The sequence below is a fragment of the Lasioglossum baleicum genome, chromosome 6 (assembly GCF_051020765.1).
Source record: "Lasioglossum baleicum chromosome 6, iyLasBale1, whole genome shotgun sequence".
Classification (NCBI taxonomy): domain Eukaryota; kingdom Metazoa; phylum Arthropoda; class Insecta; order Hymenoptera; family Halictidae; genus Lasioglossum; species Lasioglossum baleicum.
Genome location: NC_134934.1, coordinates 15565356 through 15582644, shown reverse-complemented (window position 1 = coordinate 15582644; position 17289 = coordinate 15565356). Strand labels below are relative to the sequence as shown.

General features: G+C 38.9%; 2 protein-coding genes across 3 annotated transcripts in view; one reads left to right on the top strand and one right to left on the bottom strand.

Moving 5' to 3' along the window:
* Positions 1-14678, top strand: part of Iav (transient receptor potential cation channel subfamily V iav) — a 59996-nt gene extending 45318 nt beyond the window's left edge. For both annotated transcript variants that reach the window (XM_076426336.1, XM_076426337.1), the window contains 6 exons: positions 465-662; positions 1585-1694; positions 4936-5276; positions 7392-7637; positions 8091-8397; positions 10326-14678. In XM_076426336.1, the coding sequence (XP_076282451.1) occupies positions 465-662; positions 1585-1694; positions 4936-5276; positions 7392-7637; positions 8091-8397; positions 10326-10503 (1380 nt within the window). In that variant the 3' untranslated portion in view covers positions 10504-14678. The remainder of the gene's footprint in view (positions 1-464; positions 663-1584; positions 1695-4935; positions 5277-7391; positions 7638-8090; positions 8398-10325) is intronic.
* Positions 1-17289, bottom strand: part of LOC143209969 (arginine kinase) — a 90142-nt gene that overhangs the window by 28931 nt on the left and 43922 nt on the right. The window lies entirely within an intron of this gene.

Here is a 17289-nt window from a genome sequence, read left to right as displayed (position 1 = left end):
CTCGGTAAGCGGCGTGAGATCGTCTCTACAAACCAATACCAATACGGCGCCCTTACCTGTCAAAAATGCTCAACTTTAAGCGACCATAACTCCTCAACTATTGATCCTAGAGGATCGAAACTTCGATCTGCATCCGCGCCGGGTAAAAATCTACTGGATCACATATCAAATACATCATAATTCGTAGGAGAAAGGCACAAATTTTGAGTCCGATAAAGTAAACAGCAGCCCAGGAACGTGATTGAACGAAGCTATTTTCATGTTTTACAGTATAGTATGAAATTGATTACAGTCTCGCGAGTTAATTAACACGATAATCCGCAATTATCTGTGTTGATGCATAATTTCGTCCAGAATTTCATTAACCAAGCAAAAATTGTTTCGTCTCGTTGTAGAGAAGTATTCTCAGTTGTGCAAAGTAACTAATGTTTCACGTTAAAGTGCTCGACTGCGCTTGCTTGCAGTGGGCGAAAATTGTTGTCTCTCTGGAGCGAGCAGTATCACAGAAAGACGCTCAGAACTATTTACAAGAGTACAGTATCAAATTAGGACCCGGAGACGACCCGAACAATCCTGCCTCCGAGCAACGTGGCGTTCTGGTTATTAAATGTAAATCAAAGACTAAAGCAAAACAACGGAAGGGCGCTGTGGCCAATTGGAAGGTAATTTTATTCGCCCACTCATCTAATTAGTCAACCAATCTATTCACATTAATCCCGAAATATTCAAATCGATCCGCAATATCAATTAAAACTCTTCAAACATTTCCACGTACATTCCATTTATTTTACCATTCTTACGAGATGCCCTCGACAAATCATTTGAAATGTGAGTCCGATGCATTTTATGTTGATAATAAAGTTTATTCGGTTACGTACTGAATAGATTATATTTTTAGTCGCAGTTTCGTCTGTCGCTTTTATAACCGACTTCGAAATAGGAGGAGGTTACTCAATTCGATCTGTGACTTTTTTTTCGCTTTTTTTCTATGTATGTTCACCGATTACGCCGAGATGGATGGGCCAATCGGAACGGAACCTTTTGCATCTTGTAGAGTCTGTCCCCGGGGTGGTCCCGTGAGAACAAATTTTCCATTTTTTCATTCTTTGCGGTTTTTATTGCAAATAACCAATACGACCGAAAAACCATCCTACGGCGTTCTACTAATTCTGCTCGTTTCACTAAAAAGTGTGAAATAAATGGAAATTATTTTAAACTTTTTAGTGCAAACTTTTCTTTAGAAAATATTTTTATTTTCACACACGAACTTAAATACAATACAATCTTTTCGGAGGCGGCGCAAAATTGAACATTTTCGATACTGGAAATTACGAAAATCCTTAAATTCTTCTACATGCTTTCACATATTAATGTATCATCTCTTCCCACCTACTGATTTTCAAGTTCACCATGTTCCAATGAAATCATAATCGGCAACATCTGTCATTTGGAAAATTTTCAATTTCGCGCCGCCTCGGTTCGTGTGTATTTACATAAATTAAATTGAAGTTATTTCATACTTTTTAGTGCGTTTTTTCGAAGTCGGTTTAATTTTTTTTTCATTTACGTCATTTTTAATTACAGCGCGTCGGCAAAGTTACAATAACTGAATTGCGGAAACGTGGCATGACGGGCGAAGAATTGCGGCGAATAATGTGGGGACGAGCATCATTTTCCACGCCCGTTAGAGTCAGGTAATGCTCCTGTGAATTAAGTAGCGTTAGAATAGAGTGCGCCACTATAGCTGCTAGACAATTGTTTGATTAGTTACTATCAATAAAACGTTTCATTATGGCAGGCCTGGCCAACGCGCGGCCCGCGGGCCACATGTGGCCCGCCATGTTAAATTGTGCGGCCCGCCAGACGATTTTATATTTCTTTTGAAACTTTTGTTTCTTGTTGTATGTATACAAAAAATATTAAATAAACGAAGTCTCATTTTTATAATGCGCAAGTGCGACTATGAACTCCAGTTCTATATTTGATATCTTTGATATAATTGAGTTACAGTGCAACAATGAAATGAAACAAATTTTTACATCCGAGAGATATTCCACACAACTTAAGATAATTTGCACAACGAGTTGTAAGTTGTAACTGCTTTTTGATCCACATATGTTTGTGAAACATTTTTTTCGAAGATGAAATTTTCAAAGAGTTCATCACGTGCTTCATTAACTGATACCAATTTAGAGAACCAGCTAACAAAAGATGTGCAACGTCGAACATAAACATAGATTTACCAAAATTAAGTGAAAGAAAGGATAAAGAAATATCTCTCTTTCATTAAGACTCGAGAGTTAATTATATTGAATCATAGTACAACAATAAAGTTGTTTTATTTATTTTGTACTTGTATTACATTTTTTAAAAGCATGTTTACCTAAAGTGCGGCCCGCTGTAACGTTACGCGTCATCAAAGTGGCCCGTGAAACCTTTGGGTTGGCCAGGCCTGCATTAAGGGGACACACAAAAATTTTCAATTTCACCAATCATTTTAAACTTATATGGTGATGTACCCCTTTAATCCACCGTCATTTCTTAACCAATCTACTAGTCAGCATTAGTAAATGTCAGGAAAACTAATTTTGCCTCCACACTGCAACTTTTCCCAAACGTTTCATCCAGATTATTTAAATGTCTTTCAATAAGAGCTAATGAAATGTTTATATGCATATTTATGAATCCACGTTGGCGTAACAGTTTCCTTGAACCGTGGGATAAGCTTCTACAGTTTGTGCTTCTGTTTCTGTTACACATTGTATATAATTGTAATGGCTGACAGCAGACCTCGGTAAAGGGATTAGCGGGATCACCGGCCGCGTAGCCTGCCATAAGCCGACATTTCGATCGCCACATCGAGGTACCATACCAGGCACCCTAAACTATACTGTTCGCTACTGTAAGTTTCATTTCTGGATGCCCGTGGTTGTGCGAAACGACACGTTGAAGATAGCTAGATCTGTTAAATCGTGTAAAAAGAAAAACGAAAAATTCTTGCGAAGCATGAAATTAAAGAAACTCTTAGAAATAAAATCCAAGAATATTCTCAACCCTCTAACGAAAATGATTTACAATACATTTACAAATGATTCAATCAACTTTTTATTAATGATTTTTATCGCGTAGAAAATTTTAGAATAACTGTTATTTTTGGTCCCTGATCAAAATTAATCAAAACCCTTTACAAAGGCCTCCTCGAAATTCACCTGCCATTTTATTATTTTCAGAATGATTCATTATTCGACAAAAGTTTACGACCACGTTGGGACCTTATATTTTTATAAATGTATAACGCGATACGCAGGTAGCCAGTTTTATGTTTGCTTCGCCTCTTTCCTAGTCTTTGTCTTGAACTCGACGCGTTCATGATAACGTACATCATAAATTTTCAATCGACTTGCGGCGACCTTGCAAAAATGATTCAGACCGTTCCACGGTCAGTCGACTTGTCGCTTAGCATTAAAGTTACAAATGGTCTGGAAACTTCAGTCGAATCGTAAAGAAAACGAAGGACGATTGCACTTTGAAACGTGATTAAATTTCATTTGTCATCTGTTTGTAATTACAGTAGAGACTCTCGTATCCAAACTAATAGGGGACAAAAGTGGCCGGACAGTGGAATTTTCGGATAATAGAACAATTAATTTCTATTGCATTAAACTTCATTTATTCAGGTAGAAATAAACAAAATTGACAGTTTTTTTTCAACATCTAAGGGTCCCATATCTTTTTAGCCGCTAAGTCACATAAATTTTTTGTTGTAAACAGCTGCGTAGAATTACATTCCCGTTGTGCCTCAAACCATCGAAGTCCTTTTTCAACTTACTTTCGTTTGCTGCTTCTATTTCTGTAAAGTTCCTGTTATCTTCATCGCTAATCGATCACTTTTTGCAGACACCATCGTCGATTTTGTTCTAAATGAAATATGTTGTAGTCCATGTGAAATTAGAGGGGGTTTAAGTGATCATTTTGCCGGTTTCGAATTTTTTTAGAAATGGCAGGGCTTCAAAGTTTTCAATTTTTGCCCGTTTCGGCGAAAACCTGCCTCGCTTACGAATTTTTATCTCGTGAACTGTTTGTCCGATTGAGCTACATTTTTTTTTTGTTTTATTCGGGAAGGGCTGGGTTATTGCAAAATAATTTTTTCAACCTCGAAAATCAACTTTATAATGTCGAAAAGTTTAAACAAATTCTTATTTTACGTTTTCTCGATGAGGGGCCGGAGTGATTTAAATTTTGAAAAAAATATGGTTACATTCCTTAAAGTTTCTCCTTTAAAATGAGCCCTTGAAAAAGATGGTATCATTAAAATTGGCGTCACAATGAGCTGAACAAACAGTTCCCGAGATAAAAATTCGTAAGCGAGGCCCGTTTTCGCCGAAATGGGCAAAAATTGAAAACTTTGAAGGCCTGCCATTCCTAAAAAAATTCGAAACCGGCAAAATGATGACTTAAACCCCCTCTAATTTCACATGGACTACAACATATTTCATTTAGAACAAAATCGACGATGGTGTCTGCAAAAAGTGATCGATTTGGCATGGAATGACCCTACTATTGTTTTTACCGCACTGAAACCATTGGCATTACATCGCTATCACAATCACATCCTAGTATTCTACTCAATGTATATAGTGACAGCTACTTCTATATCTGCTCCTACCTTCTTCCGTGCGGATAACAGAACATCCGAATGATAGAACGTCCGTATATTAGGGTATTCGGATAATGGGGGTACGGATACGGGGGAAGTAGTCTACTGTAGTAGACAGCGGCTCTGTTTATGCAAGATAAAAATGTTCTACCTGAATTGCAACAAACTGGAATGCAATACAAATTGATTCTAATCCTGTCTGCACTTGAGTTTTCGAAATGAGGGTATTAGGGGGATTCGGAAGGTATGTACAATGATTATAATTGTTTTCTGCGCAGTCCAAATGTGGATCAGCCGCAAGTTTCGGCGGTGACCGCAGGATTCGGTGGTGCTTTGAGTACGGCCTTGGATATGATGGCATTCGCCCATGATATAGACTTGACCACTGCTACAGAAGGTATTCCGACCAACGTCGATGTTAAACATGCGAAGGCGAAGATTCCAACTAACGGACAAATGGACGCAACGTTGGCCAAACAGGAGACACCAGCGACAAAGCCTGCAGAAGAACACCGGATGACTGTCGCTAAGAGCGAGCAACCAAATGATCGAAGCGATTTGAACAAGAAACCAGCCGAGCCTGTGAACATTCAGCAAATGAATCAGAAGAATTCTAGTCGTAAGTAACAATGCAGGTTTTGCTCTCCAAATTCACCCTTTTGCAGATAAAGCATTTTAAAGTAAGTTTTTGTAAGAAAGATCAAAGAAAGGGAAATTTTATCGATTTGAAAGATGTACATCAAATGCCAGACTGCGGATTTTATGCATTTATGGCAAAAATGAGTGGTTGCCATTTAAAACAGTGAGAAAGTTAGAATGATCTAATAACGCCGATCTAGTGTTTTCAGGTTGTTAAGATGATTAAAATGAGAATTAAACGTCTATCTGACTCCAGTCTCTTGCAAATGATGCAAGAAAGGAAAAATCCGCAGTCTAGTAATCACCAATTCATTAACTTTGTAATGTATGACAACTGAAAGTACATATGTATTCATTAAAGCATCGTTGAAGTGTACGTGACTATTTCTGAGACGCACATATTTACTTCCCGACAGAATCAGCCATTCTGTGAGAGCTTGCATTTGTTTCACAATAGTCACGAGGAGCTATCATACGCGGGCCATTCACTCAACTATGAACACTTACGTACAATGTGGTAATTTGCTCTGCACGCGAATACCCTGTTCAACTGTGCAACGAGCCTTAGAATTAAATGCAATGTACGTAATTAGCTGTGCCCGTGGAACATAAAGTACGGATACTTCATGCGACTGTGTAAACTATTCGTGAAGGCGTAACCTGGAGAAGAGACGTAGACAAAAATCGAATTCTTTGCATCACAGTTGCTTTCCTGGTTCTGTCAGGCTCCACAATTTATTTGTCAAATCTTTCTTAACTGTTGGTTTTTTCTTTCATTCGGACGTTTCTTCATCACAGTTGCTTTCCTGGTTCTGTGAGGTTCCACAATTTATTTGTCAAATCTTTCTTAACTGTTGGACTTTTCTTTCATTCGGACGTTTCTTACATTTTTATACTTTGGAAAAATGAGAATTCTTCATTCAGCATTTGTCTCTGAAAAAATTCCGAAGATTTACCTGTTCTATCTGGGTGATTTTGAAGTGAAACTTCTTTGCTGAGGGGGCTACAATTTTCTAGCGTTACGGAAGTGACGAAATTTCACGAATAACCTCGAATAGTTTGACAAGTAACATTTTCATAATTAATTTACTAACTTTAAAGACTTGATTGGTGAACTTTTAAGATTGTAGAATGTAAAATGAAGCCTTGGCTACATTCCCATTTCAGTTTTATGCAGGTTTGATGCTTAAATTGTTAGTTATTAACAAATTTTGGAGAAGTGGTAAATCAACCGAAATTTTTCAGAAAGCGAGGTTTCGAGACAGTATTTTGTAGAATCGCACCAACTATGCAAGCTTCGCAGCATAACCAGCGGAACGATTAACCGATAAGCCACATAAATACGTTCCGTACGAGCGACTTATTAGTAGGACCTGTTCGTGGATTAAGGTTATCGTGCCGGGCAAATACATCGTTATTCCAAGCATCGGCCTCCTAGGGCTTCCTTGTAGACGAGTACTGCATTTACAAAGGGTGTCCCGAAAATATGGTACCTTGAGGACGTACGCAATCCTCGTACAAATATTGTAATTTCATTTTAAGTTCAAACCATTGGCCCGTCACGTTCGGCTGAACGATCAATTCTAAGAGACAGGGTTCAAATGAAAATTCTTTTCCCATAAAAATTCTATAAATAATACTACTCCCTCAAATAATATTGAATATAATAATTTAAATAAATGCTTTTCCCATAAAAATTCGTTAAATAATATTACTCCCTCAAATAATATTGAATATAATAATTTAAATAAATGCTTTTCCCATAAAAATTCTTTAAATAATATTACTCCCTCAAATAATATTGAATATAATAATTTAAATAAAAATTTAAACAACATCTACTTTACTTTAATTTATTCACTTTTGAACTTTATTCTACGCTGTACGTTGAAAATTACAGTTTTCGTCTCCGAGTATAGTTAAAATATGTTTATACATATTTATCCAAGACACTTTGATTAGCATCTGCGTATTTCTGAATTGAGTCAAAGAGAATCAAGAGAGATCTTCCTCTGTACTATTGAATATTCCATTCAATATATACATATATATATATATTTCATATAACAACCTTTTATGCATATGCTTGTTCTAGATACAACCGTCGGAGAGATTCAGGATCCGTTATTGGAACTTGTAATCGCCTCCGAAAATATGTCCGATCATGAAATTCTGATGAAGATTGCGCAGCGCGTTCTAGCGAGTGTGGACGTACCGGTGGACCCGAAAATAAATCTGCAGATCGTGGAACAATTTACCATGATCAAAATGCCTGTCGAGGAACTGGTTGCTCCAGTCAAGAAGCAATATTTCGTTGAATCCAGCGACAATGACTTCGGCGGTAACTATACAGCGTCTTTCGCATTAAATATAATGCACTTTGTCGGCTTATCAAATTCGTTAGATGACTGTGGATTTTTATAAAAAAGAAGAAGAATCAGATATCAGTTCTTCTGCCAATCTAGAAGTGTAATGAAAATTATCGGAGAAAATGTTTTGTCGAGATTCAAACAAGTAACTGCAGCTTTAAAATGAATCCAAGTTTATTGCTGCACTATTGCTTCCTTACGAAATCATATACGGGTGAAATATTGTTATTTTCTCGAGTATCGGAAATTTTATGTTCGAGTTATGACACATTTTGTTAAATACTCGATTAGTCTCGATGCACGGTTTTGTTAAGGAGCATATCTGCCTCGTAAAGAAAGCGTGGGATATAATCTTTTTGATCGGGCAACCTGTTAAAGGATTCGAATGGCGAATGCATTTGCGGAAATTTATCGTGTTACAATAGGAGACAATCTGCTCGGCACGGAGGCGCGGTTACGCAGAATAAGATCAGCGAACAACAGATTTATCACGACAAGAAGACATTCCCGGCACGGTGACGGTAATCTGTCATCGTCGTCTTCCACGTCCGCGGATGGAAATTCCCGATACCCGTCGTTGTTCAACGATCCTGAAGAGAAACTGACGAACCGTCAAATCGAAGGTCGTGACGGGACCGTCGAATCAATTAAGCCCGAAATAAAACCGAACGGAACGTGCATTTCGTCAAAAAGCAAACCGCAGAAACGTCGTCCGAAAACGGCGCGGAACAGGTACGAATATTTAATAATCTTTATTATTGTTTCCACGCGCCAGCGAGATTGCATTTGCAACGATACGTTTCATCCCAATTTTCTGCTCGCTGCAATGTTTAATGGTATTTGTGTGTCGCGATGTTGCATCCGCGGAATATTTATTTTGAACATGGTTAAACGCCGGCATTGTCTCTCCGCCGCGATTAATTGTTAAAAGAACTGGACCTTTGGAAATTTTTTTACAGAATCCGCTTGTTAGCCTGGTATGCAATGTTTAATTTAATCCTTTTGCTTGATATTTCTTGCGAGTTTATCTCTGCACAGATAAAAAATTGAAAAATCGTCACCATTACTTTTTCCTTCCTTTTCCAATAACAATTTAATTTTTAGTTAATTACAATCTCAATACTTTAAATTTAGTAGTTTAAGCATAAACGAAGGTGTCGATTACACTGGCAAATATCTGTTTTGCATTAAAGTAGTTAATTTATCGAATAAAAATTTAATTATGTTGGAGTCGTATAAAATTCTTTGTAACACCAGTTATGTCGAAAAAGAAATTATTTGCACATTAGCTAATAAACTAATCCTTCTAACGTCTCAAAAAAATCAAGTTGTTGGATCCAAGTTTGAAAAAGTTATTCGTTTTTAACACTAAACCTACCGAGCACTAAAAGCGACTAAAATGTCTTAGCTTCACAAAAATTACAAAGCTCTATTTATTTAGATTTTGTGCAATTTTTATTACAATATCTGTGCCCGAGAGTAGAAAAATCTATCGAATCAATTTTCATGTAACCAACTTCATAGTTTCAATAATTGTGAAATGAAAAATATGAAACCGCTCATTTGACCGGCAGTGGTAGGTTTAGTGTTAAAAGATGTACGAATACTTTTATAATTTTTGCACGTTTGGAATTCGTGAACAGAGACAGAGGGAGTTTTGTGTGTGTGGGTAAAAATTTATTAAAATACCCTCGAGTATGTGGTTCGAGGGTGCAAGTTGCAATTTGCAATTCTCGCGCTACGCCTTGCGCCAAATAAATTCCTTTCTTATCTAAAACAAATTCATCCGGCAGGACGCTTGTGCCACATTCCCTGAAACGGCGTGCTTTTTCAAAACATTTCTCATTTCGAAGGAATTTTAATTCCGTCCGACTCTTCCCCAGAGCGTGTTCCATCATTAGTTTGTCGCACAATTTTCATTCGGACGGCAACAGCAACGTTTTAGTTAATAGCGAATTATAAGTATTTTAATAAAACATACACGTTCGTACATTCATTTAATAAATGAATCTTCTTATAAATTCTGTATCTCTGTTGAAAAGAATAACTTTTGAACAAGAGGATTTCCATGGACATGACATACATATTTGTTTAGTAAATGGCAAATGGTACGAATATTACATAAATCCCAACATAATGAATGACTCGTTATTAATAATTATTGAAATGAATGGGGGATAATGAAATTGCAGCGTTAATTGGATCATGCCACTATACCATATGCAAACATTCAATAAAGACGATTGAAAACAACAAACGTGATATTGGTTACCAGAGAAGTACATAGTTCAAATACCAAAACGCAATCAATAACTGTACCAATCATATGGAAGCAAATTGAAACCTTTTTCTTGTCGCGTTTCGCAAACATCGAATGTAATGCTTCCGAAATCTTTTTTAATCAATCGAATTTGACGAAATTTTATTGAACGCGTACTACTATCGGAAAGGAATAAAATGTCCAATCCATTCGCAATTTAGAAAATTACAACAAAGAAAATACACAAGCGATCGTGATCGTTAAATCAGTTTTTTTTTTAATTGGTACATTTCGTCATACATTTGTCGTACATTTAATCTAGCTAGGGCTGCACTGTCGCACTGTCCTCCGATAGAACGTCGGTGTTTAATGGTTCTTGTTCTCCACAATGCGTGCACAGGGTATCGCCGAAGGAAATGGAGGAGCCTGCCCAGAGGAGAAGAGAATCGATTGAGCGGAATAAGGCGGTTTCGCCACCGACGTCTCCCACGGATCCGCTCGAGCCGTGGAGCACACGTGACATTAAGGACATGAATACGATATTGGCTTGGGAAGAAAATCTGCCGGACAGTCCGTAGCGAAACTTTACGATACAGTAGTGCACGGTTAAATTTACATCGGTTAAATGGGGATTCGGGACAAAAATTAAAAAATGTACACGAGGTGGGTCCAAGCACCTTGTTCCATTGCCAATTCGTGCCGAAACGCTTTGGTTTCGAGTTATTAGCGAAAAACACGGACCAATCAGGGTGCGGATACAGCGGACGGATTCCGAATCGGCGACAGGTCCCGTTGAGCATAGGATTGCTGTTGGCCGAGCCGGAATCCGTCTGCTATAGCTGCGCTGAACTCAGTACACAGTTAAGATGTCTGATCGGAGCGTGGTAGTGGGGGTAGCTCGTAAGTCGTGGACAAGCAGTTGCCCAGGTGTGTAAATTAGTCCGATTTACCCCGTGTTTGGATTCGTTTCAATCGGCAGAATCTCAGCTATCCATTGGTGCTACAATTACAAAGGTAAGACGATAATGATTTACTTTTTCCAATCGTGGCATTCCATACATTGTGTTCATTTTCTACCCTCGCCAACTGAGATAGCTTCGCCGAGCTCAAGACATTGACTGGGTGTTCACAGAAAAGTGGGGCTCACTCGTGTGAATTTAACCGTGCAGATTTTAGATAATATGCTCGAGACCCGATCTCCTCGTCTGTCTGACCAACCGGCCTATAAAAAAGTCAGTCGTTCTGGCGAATCCTGAAACAGGAAACTTGTCGAGAGATTTTTAGTAGAACCAATGAGTGTACAGAAGGGGTACAAGGTGTTCTTGGAGGACTTGGCAAGTATTTGCTAGCACACGCGCATTTTTCTGATCAAATTTTGAGCAAGTGAATAGAGGGGTGCGTGAAGTTGCATTCTTTTGCAATTTTTTGTTCTGATTGAATCTAGTTACGATTGAAGTCTAGTTATATTATATACAGGGTGAGTCACCTAACGTTATCACCTCAAATATCTTTGTTGTTTTCAAACATACATTAAATGTCTTGAGGACAAAGTTGAATGGTAAAAAAATATATAAAAAAACTTTTTAAAAACCACGCTTACATTTTAAGCATTAGTCACTATAAATAAAAGCGTGGAGCGCCCACGAAGATTACGTCAATATAGTTTAGCGCTCCACGCTTTTATTTATAGTGACTAATGCCTAAAAACATTATTTTCTCCTTTCTTAGTGCATTTTAATGTAAGCGTGGTTTTTAAAAAGCTTTTTTATATATTTTTTTACCATTCAGCTTTGTCCTCAAGACATTTAATGTATCTTTGAAAACAACAAAGATATTTGAGGTGATAACGTTAGGTGATTCACCCTGTATTTGAATGAATTTTGACCACGTTACAGTCCCACTGAGAATTTTGCAAATCGATAGGTCTCGGAACTTCCTACCTAAAATTTAACGTAATATCAAGCACTTTCAAGTGTAGATATTACTGCGAGCGGAAATGGTCTTTCCCAATGCAACTAATGATCAATTCTAGCCGGCCGAATCGCCATTATGACGATACGACTTACTTTCGACGGGAACGTATTTGTTCCATCGATTATACATACAGTATCATTTATTCAATCAATTATCTAATTACCGAAAATTTGTAAATTACGCACACAATTCTGAACATTCAAGAAAATATGAGAAATGTATAACAATACAAAAGTCGATTGCCAAATACTCCAGAACAGCTTGTTAGGTACACTTGAAATCATTCTGGATGGAAAATCGAGTGGTATAATTAGGTTTTACGTTGCCGCAACTTTGTCTAAATTAAACGATAGACGTTGCGAAATTATTTCAGCGATTTAAAGCACGCGACATAAAACGGTTTAGTATTTAAGTGATCAAAATATTCGCGACGCATACGGTGGATATTGGGTTAATTTTATCCATCGCGAAGCACGTTTCACGTTTCAACAATTCCTCGTCGAAATATTGAATCTGACAATAGGAGCCACGATCCTGCAAAAAGCAACAGCGAACAATTTCATTTCTTTATTTATAGTTTATTTTAATGTGGTAGCATTAACAGCGAGGTCATTAGCTATACATGGTAGCTAACATGGTAGCTAACATGGTTTACAATTGATTATAACTAGGGGTGTGAAAGATTCCCGAGAATATACGGGATCCCCAAGAATTTTCGGGATTCCGGACAATGTACGGGATATAGAATAATATTTGAGATTCCCGAAAGTATCGTTATTCGCAATTACTTTCTACAATATTACTAACATAAACATTCCCGACTAATAGGATATGTAATCTTCGAGAACACGATGGCTTTCAGATTCTTGTAATTATTGGAAGTATGGAGAAACTTCAAAATGTCGGGAATCACAGATATTTTCGGGAATTCCGAGAATTTTCGGGATTCCGAAAGACTCGGGACTAGTCTAGCACTAATCTAAAGAAGAGGAGGACCTTCCTGATGTTGTCCTCGCCTAGATTCGACTCGATGTCATTTTCAATGGAGAACATTTTCAATCGTTCCAAAGAGACCCTGAGCATTTGAGCAGTACATATATGCTGGATATTGTTGGTGTGATCTTGATAAGTTAATTAAACAGGAAACGGGAAAGAGATAATCGAGGAGCGATGGATTCTATCCAGATGCGTTAACGTCGCCAGATAAAGCGAGCGAACTTACATCCGGAGACGGGACACATCGAGAACAAGTCAAACAGAGCAACAGCGAACAATTTCATTTCTTATCGGTTTCCTCGCTGAGAACTCGAGTTCGGTCATTGTTGCTCTGTTTCGCACACTCTTCATGTTTCTATGTGCATTCCCGGTCGCGCTGTCTAGTTTCCTCGAGACGAATAACGAACTTCAGCTGCGAGGAAGAACCAGCGAAATTCTCGAGTTCCTCAGCAATCTTCTCGGCTCTGCATAGTAAATACAGTCACTCAAATTGGAGGTCTTGGTACCCTATGGAAAACGCAGACTTACAACGTAACCATGGTATCGATTGATTGTGTCGCAAAGAACGTTTGCATCCCTTTTACCTGAACGTATTATTCTCAGTTATTTGTTCAATACTTTTCTCCAAGTCTATCATTCAACTGAGGATTTGTTCAGCCGAGGACATTTTCTATAAAAATTCTCTGGAACACGTGCAATTTCTCCTGCATTTTTACAGTTTCTTCCGCCGGTACAGTTTTTAATCTTATTCAAGAAAAAGCCATCTGCTAACCCATAAAACCTCGATGCTACAAATTAAACGTGATCAGCAGTTTCCGTTTAATATCGTTTTACTGCCGCAGAATCTCATAAACCGGGACTCTTAGATAGCCGTACGTGGAATTCGCTCTTGTCCGACCAAGAATCTTTTTATTTCCCTTGACGCATCGATATATTTTCTCTCGGAGATTTAATAAACAAAGCTGCGGAACTGTCTTTTGGAAAAGTGATTTGAGAAACGTCGCGTTCAACTTGAAAGTTAAAACGGAAACATTTAGCCTTCTTAGAGCCCGTTCAGACACGGCGGAAACCGCGCGATTTTTGTTTTTGAAAGCCCGTTCAGACACGACGGAAATCGCGCGGATGCAAACCGCGCGGACCTTATTTACATTGGCGTAAATGGATGCGTTCACACGTGACCGCGCGGTCTAAGGGTGGATTTATAGTGGAGCAGCGAGGTGAGCTGTGCGGTGAAAAAAAAAGGAAAACAAAGACAATACATACGTACTTTTTCATTAGTATGTGTCGAAATGTTGTCACGAATGTTGGTTTGTTTTCACCGCGCCGCTATCATCGATGCTCGCAGCTCCACTATAAATCCACACTAAAGATCCGCGCGGCTGCCGCCTCTGAACCGCAGGAAATCAAATCCGCGCTGTTTCCGCGCGATTTTCAGCTTCGTACTGAGCTAAATCTTTGCCCCTCTCCTGCATGTCCGCGCGGTTACCGCCTCATCCTGAACGACTGTCAATTTTGACGCGGTTCAGATCGAGCGGGCGAAAACGCGCGGATTCCGCCGTGTCTGAACGGGCCCATACGCTAATGTAAATACGGTCCGCGCGGTCGAAAACGCGCGGATTCCGCCGTCTGAACGGGGTCTTAAAGGGGCCTTTTCCAGCAGACGACGCTCGCGCGTGTACACTTACGCACCGCTAGAGTACACTCGCACACCGCTAGACCATGTATACGTACGCGAGGATTGCAAGGGTCGGGGATTCCACTTCTAATTTCTCAATAATGCAAAGACGGGGCTTTTTTAGTAGTCAAAATCGCTAGATGAAAGATCAATCTAGACCGCTGTGTGCCTCAAAAATCTTTCTTTTACGTTTCCGAGCAATGGTTTTGCAATATTTGGCTGCATGTAGCCCGTCAGATGGCGGCGATGCAGTCACGCCGGCGTACTAGCCTCTCCGACGGGCAACATGCAGCCAAATATTGCAAAACCATTGCTCGGAAACGCAAAAGAACGACTTTTGAGGCAAACAGCGGACTAGATTGATCTTTAATCTAGCGATTTTGACTACTAAAAAGCCCCGTCTTTGCATTATCGAGAAATTAGAAGTGGAATCCCGGACCCTTGCAATCCTCGCGTACGTATACGTGGTCTAGCGGTGTGCGAGTGTTCACGCGCGAACGTCGTCTGCTGGAAAAGGCCCCCTTAAACGTTGGAAACAGGAAAAAGTCCGCAGGATCGGGCAAGTAGGGGGGCTGGGGTAAGACTGTCATGCCGTTTTTTTGTGCAGAAATCATGAATAAGCAGGGCCGAATGAACGAATGCATTGTCGTGATGCAAAAGCCACTCCCCGCTTTGCCGGAGTTCAGATGATGTTCGACCTTCCTTAAACCTCCTATTACCACTAATGACACCGTGAACGACTCAAATCTTTTTTCCCCGGAAGCCTCCAGTAACATTTGAAAAGTTTCCGTGAATGTTTTCTTCAATTTCACACAAAATTTCACAGAAATGAGTTATTCTTCTTTTCATCATAAAGTCGCTGAACGTCGATACCTTGTTTCACAGAAACAGCTGTAGATTTGCAACCAAGAAGGTTACCGAAATTTTGCAAACTCGGTCGTCCTCAGGAAGGTCAGGGCTAAACATTTAAACCAATTGCACCACGCTCCGACCTTTCGTTGGTGCGCAATTTAAACAGTCCTGGAATTTTTTGATCAGACCTCGTATAAGTAGTGCAACAGTATAACTAGTCAGACAACTTACTTTGACCGTCTTAGAATCTCTGAAACGAATAAATTAATATCAAAGCTTATACGCTGTGTACATACACTCACAAATTGTGTATGTACATGAACTTTGTGGTATAATAGGTAGTGCAACATTAAATATAATTAGACAATTTACTAATTTCGTTAGCAAAACGTTAGAATCATTTTTTCTAAAAAACAAAAGACAATGTTTCTGTTGCACTAGCAGTTGGAGACAATGACACGATTCGAAGTACCGGAAGTCCCGCGACAAATCTTGTGCAACGTTGTAGGATCTTGATTGCTCCCATTGTATTCGTTCGCTTTTCTTCTTTATTTTCACGCTCGGCCTGATCCCGATCCGACAATTATAAAATGACTATCCTCGCTGCGTCCGACATTGTAAAATGTCGAGTGGACATAAAATATTCGATAAGAGGGCAGTGTCTTTTCAAGCGCTGAAGACGTTCTTCAGTGTGCACTTAAGGATCGTACAACAATTAATACAACTTTTTTATTAATCGTAATGAAGTCGATTTATTTGAATAAAATTTTCAAAAATTATTTCACGCATAAAATGGATTCCAACGATCCAGTAACCACCAGTATGCAGTCAATCGTCATCAACTCAGGCTTAAAGTGTGAAATATTCACGTAAACGATTGCGTTAGTGTTTATAAAATATAAGCGTGGTAATAAAAGAAGCTTTCCTCGAAAGCTTTCGCGCAGCGTGCTTCTTAGGTATCTACCGTATAAGGGACCAAGAAAATAACTTTCCCCTCTCGCAGTTGATAAACAACGGTGGGGGAAATTAATTCGTTCAAGGCTCGGCGATGAAGTCTTGTAATTAACGATACCTACAAGAAAGATATTACGACACGTTGGAAAAATTCCATCAATTAAGCAGTCAAAGACGCTTAACTTCGCGCGCACAAAGCGGCACACCTAGCCAACCGGCTAGTCGCAATAGCATGCAACAGTAATTAGTTCTCTTATCGAAGCAATTTCATTAAAAAACTACGTTACTGCCGTTCTTTTTTTTTTTTTTTTAGCATGTTTAGAGCAACGCAGCGACAAACGATAGGCGTTACATGTACGTATACTTACGAGAACGAAATAATTCAGAATTTCCTGCCGGCTGTTCTATTTCTAAGGAAGAAATCATTTGTAAAAGTGAACGTCAAATGTAGCGAGAAATAAACTATTTTTAAGTCACTGTTGTGTATTTTGTAAACAATTACTTTGGATCCTGTACGTGGTGCTACGAATTTTCATATTTTATAATACTTGAATTTACTAAAATGGGAATTTCGAACTGTAAGAGGAAATTTCAGTCTACGATTCCGATTTTTCATCGACACTCATGTCGCACGTACTTCCCACAGTTCATTAGAAATGCTGCATATTATGATATGAATCTTCGTATATCACGACGCTCAGCACAGAATTGACAGGAAGATGTATTATGTCGGAGATTTCGCGCGACACAATCCTATATTCGATTAGATGGTAAAACGCAGCTGTACTTGATACACGTGTGCATGTGTGAATAAAACAATAACCATCGATCCACGTGAGTTGACACTTTTCCGAAAAGAAAAAAAAGTAAAGTAGAAACGCTGTCGCGGAACGACGGCGACGCGACGTGGTGA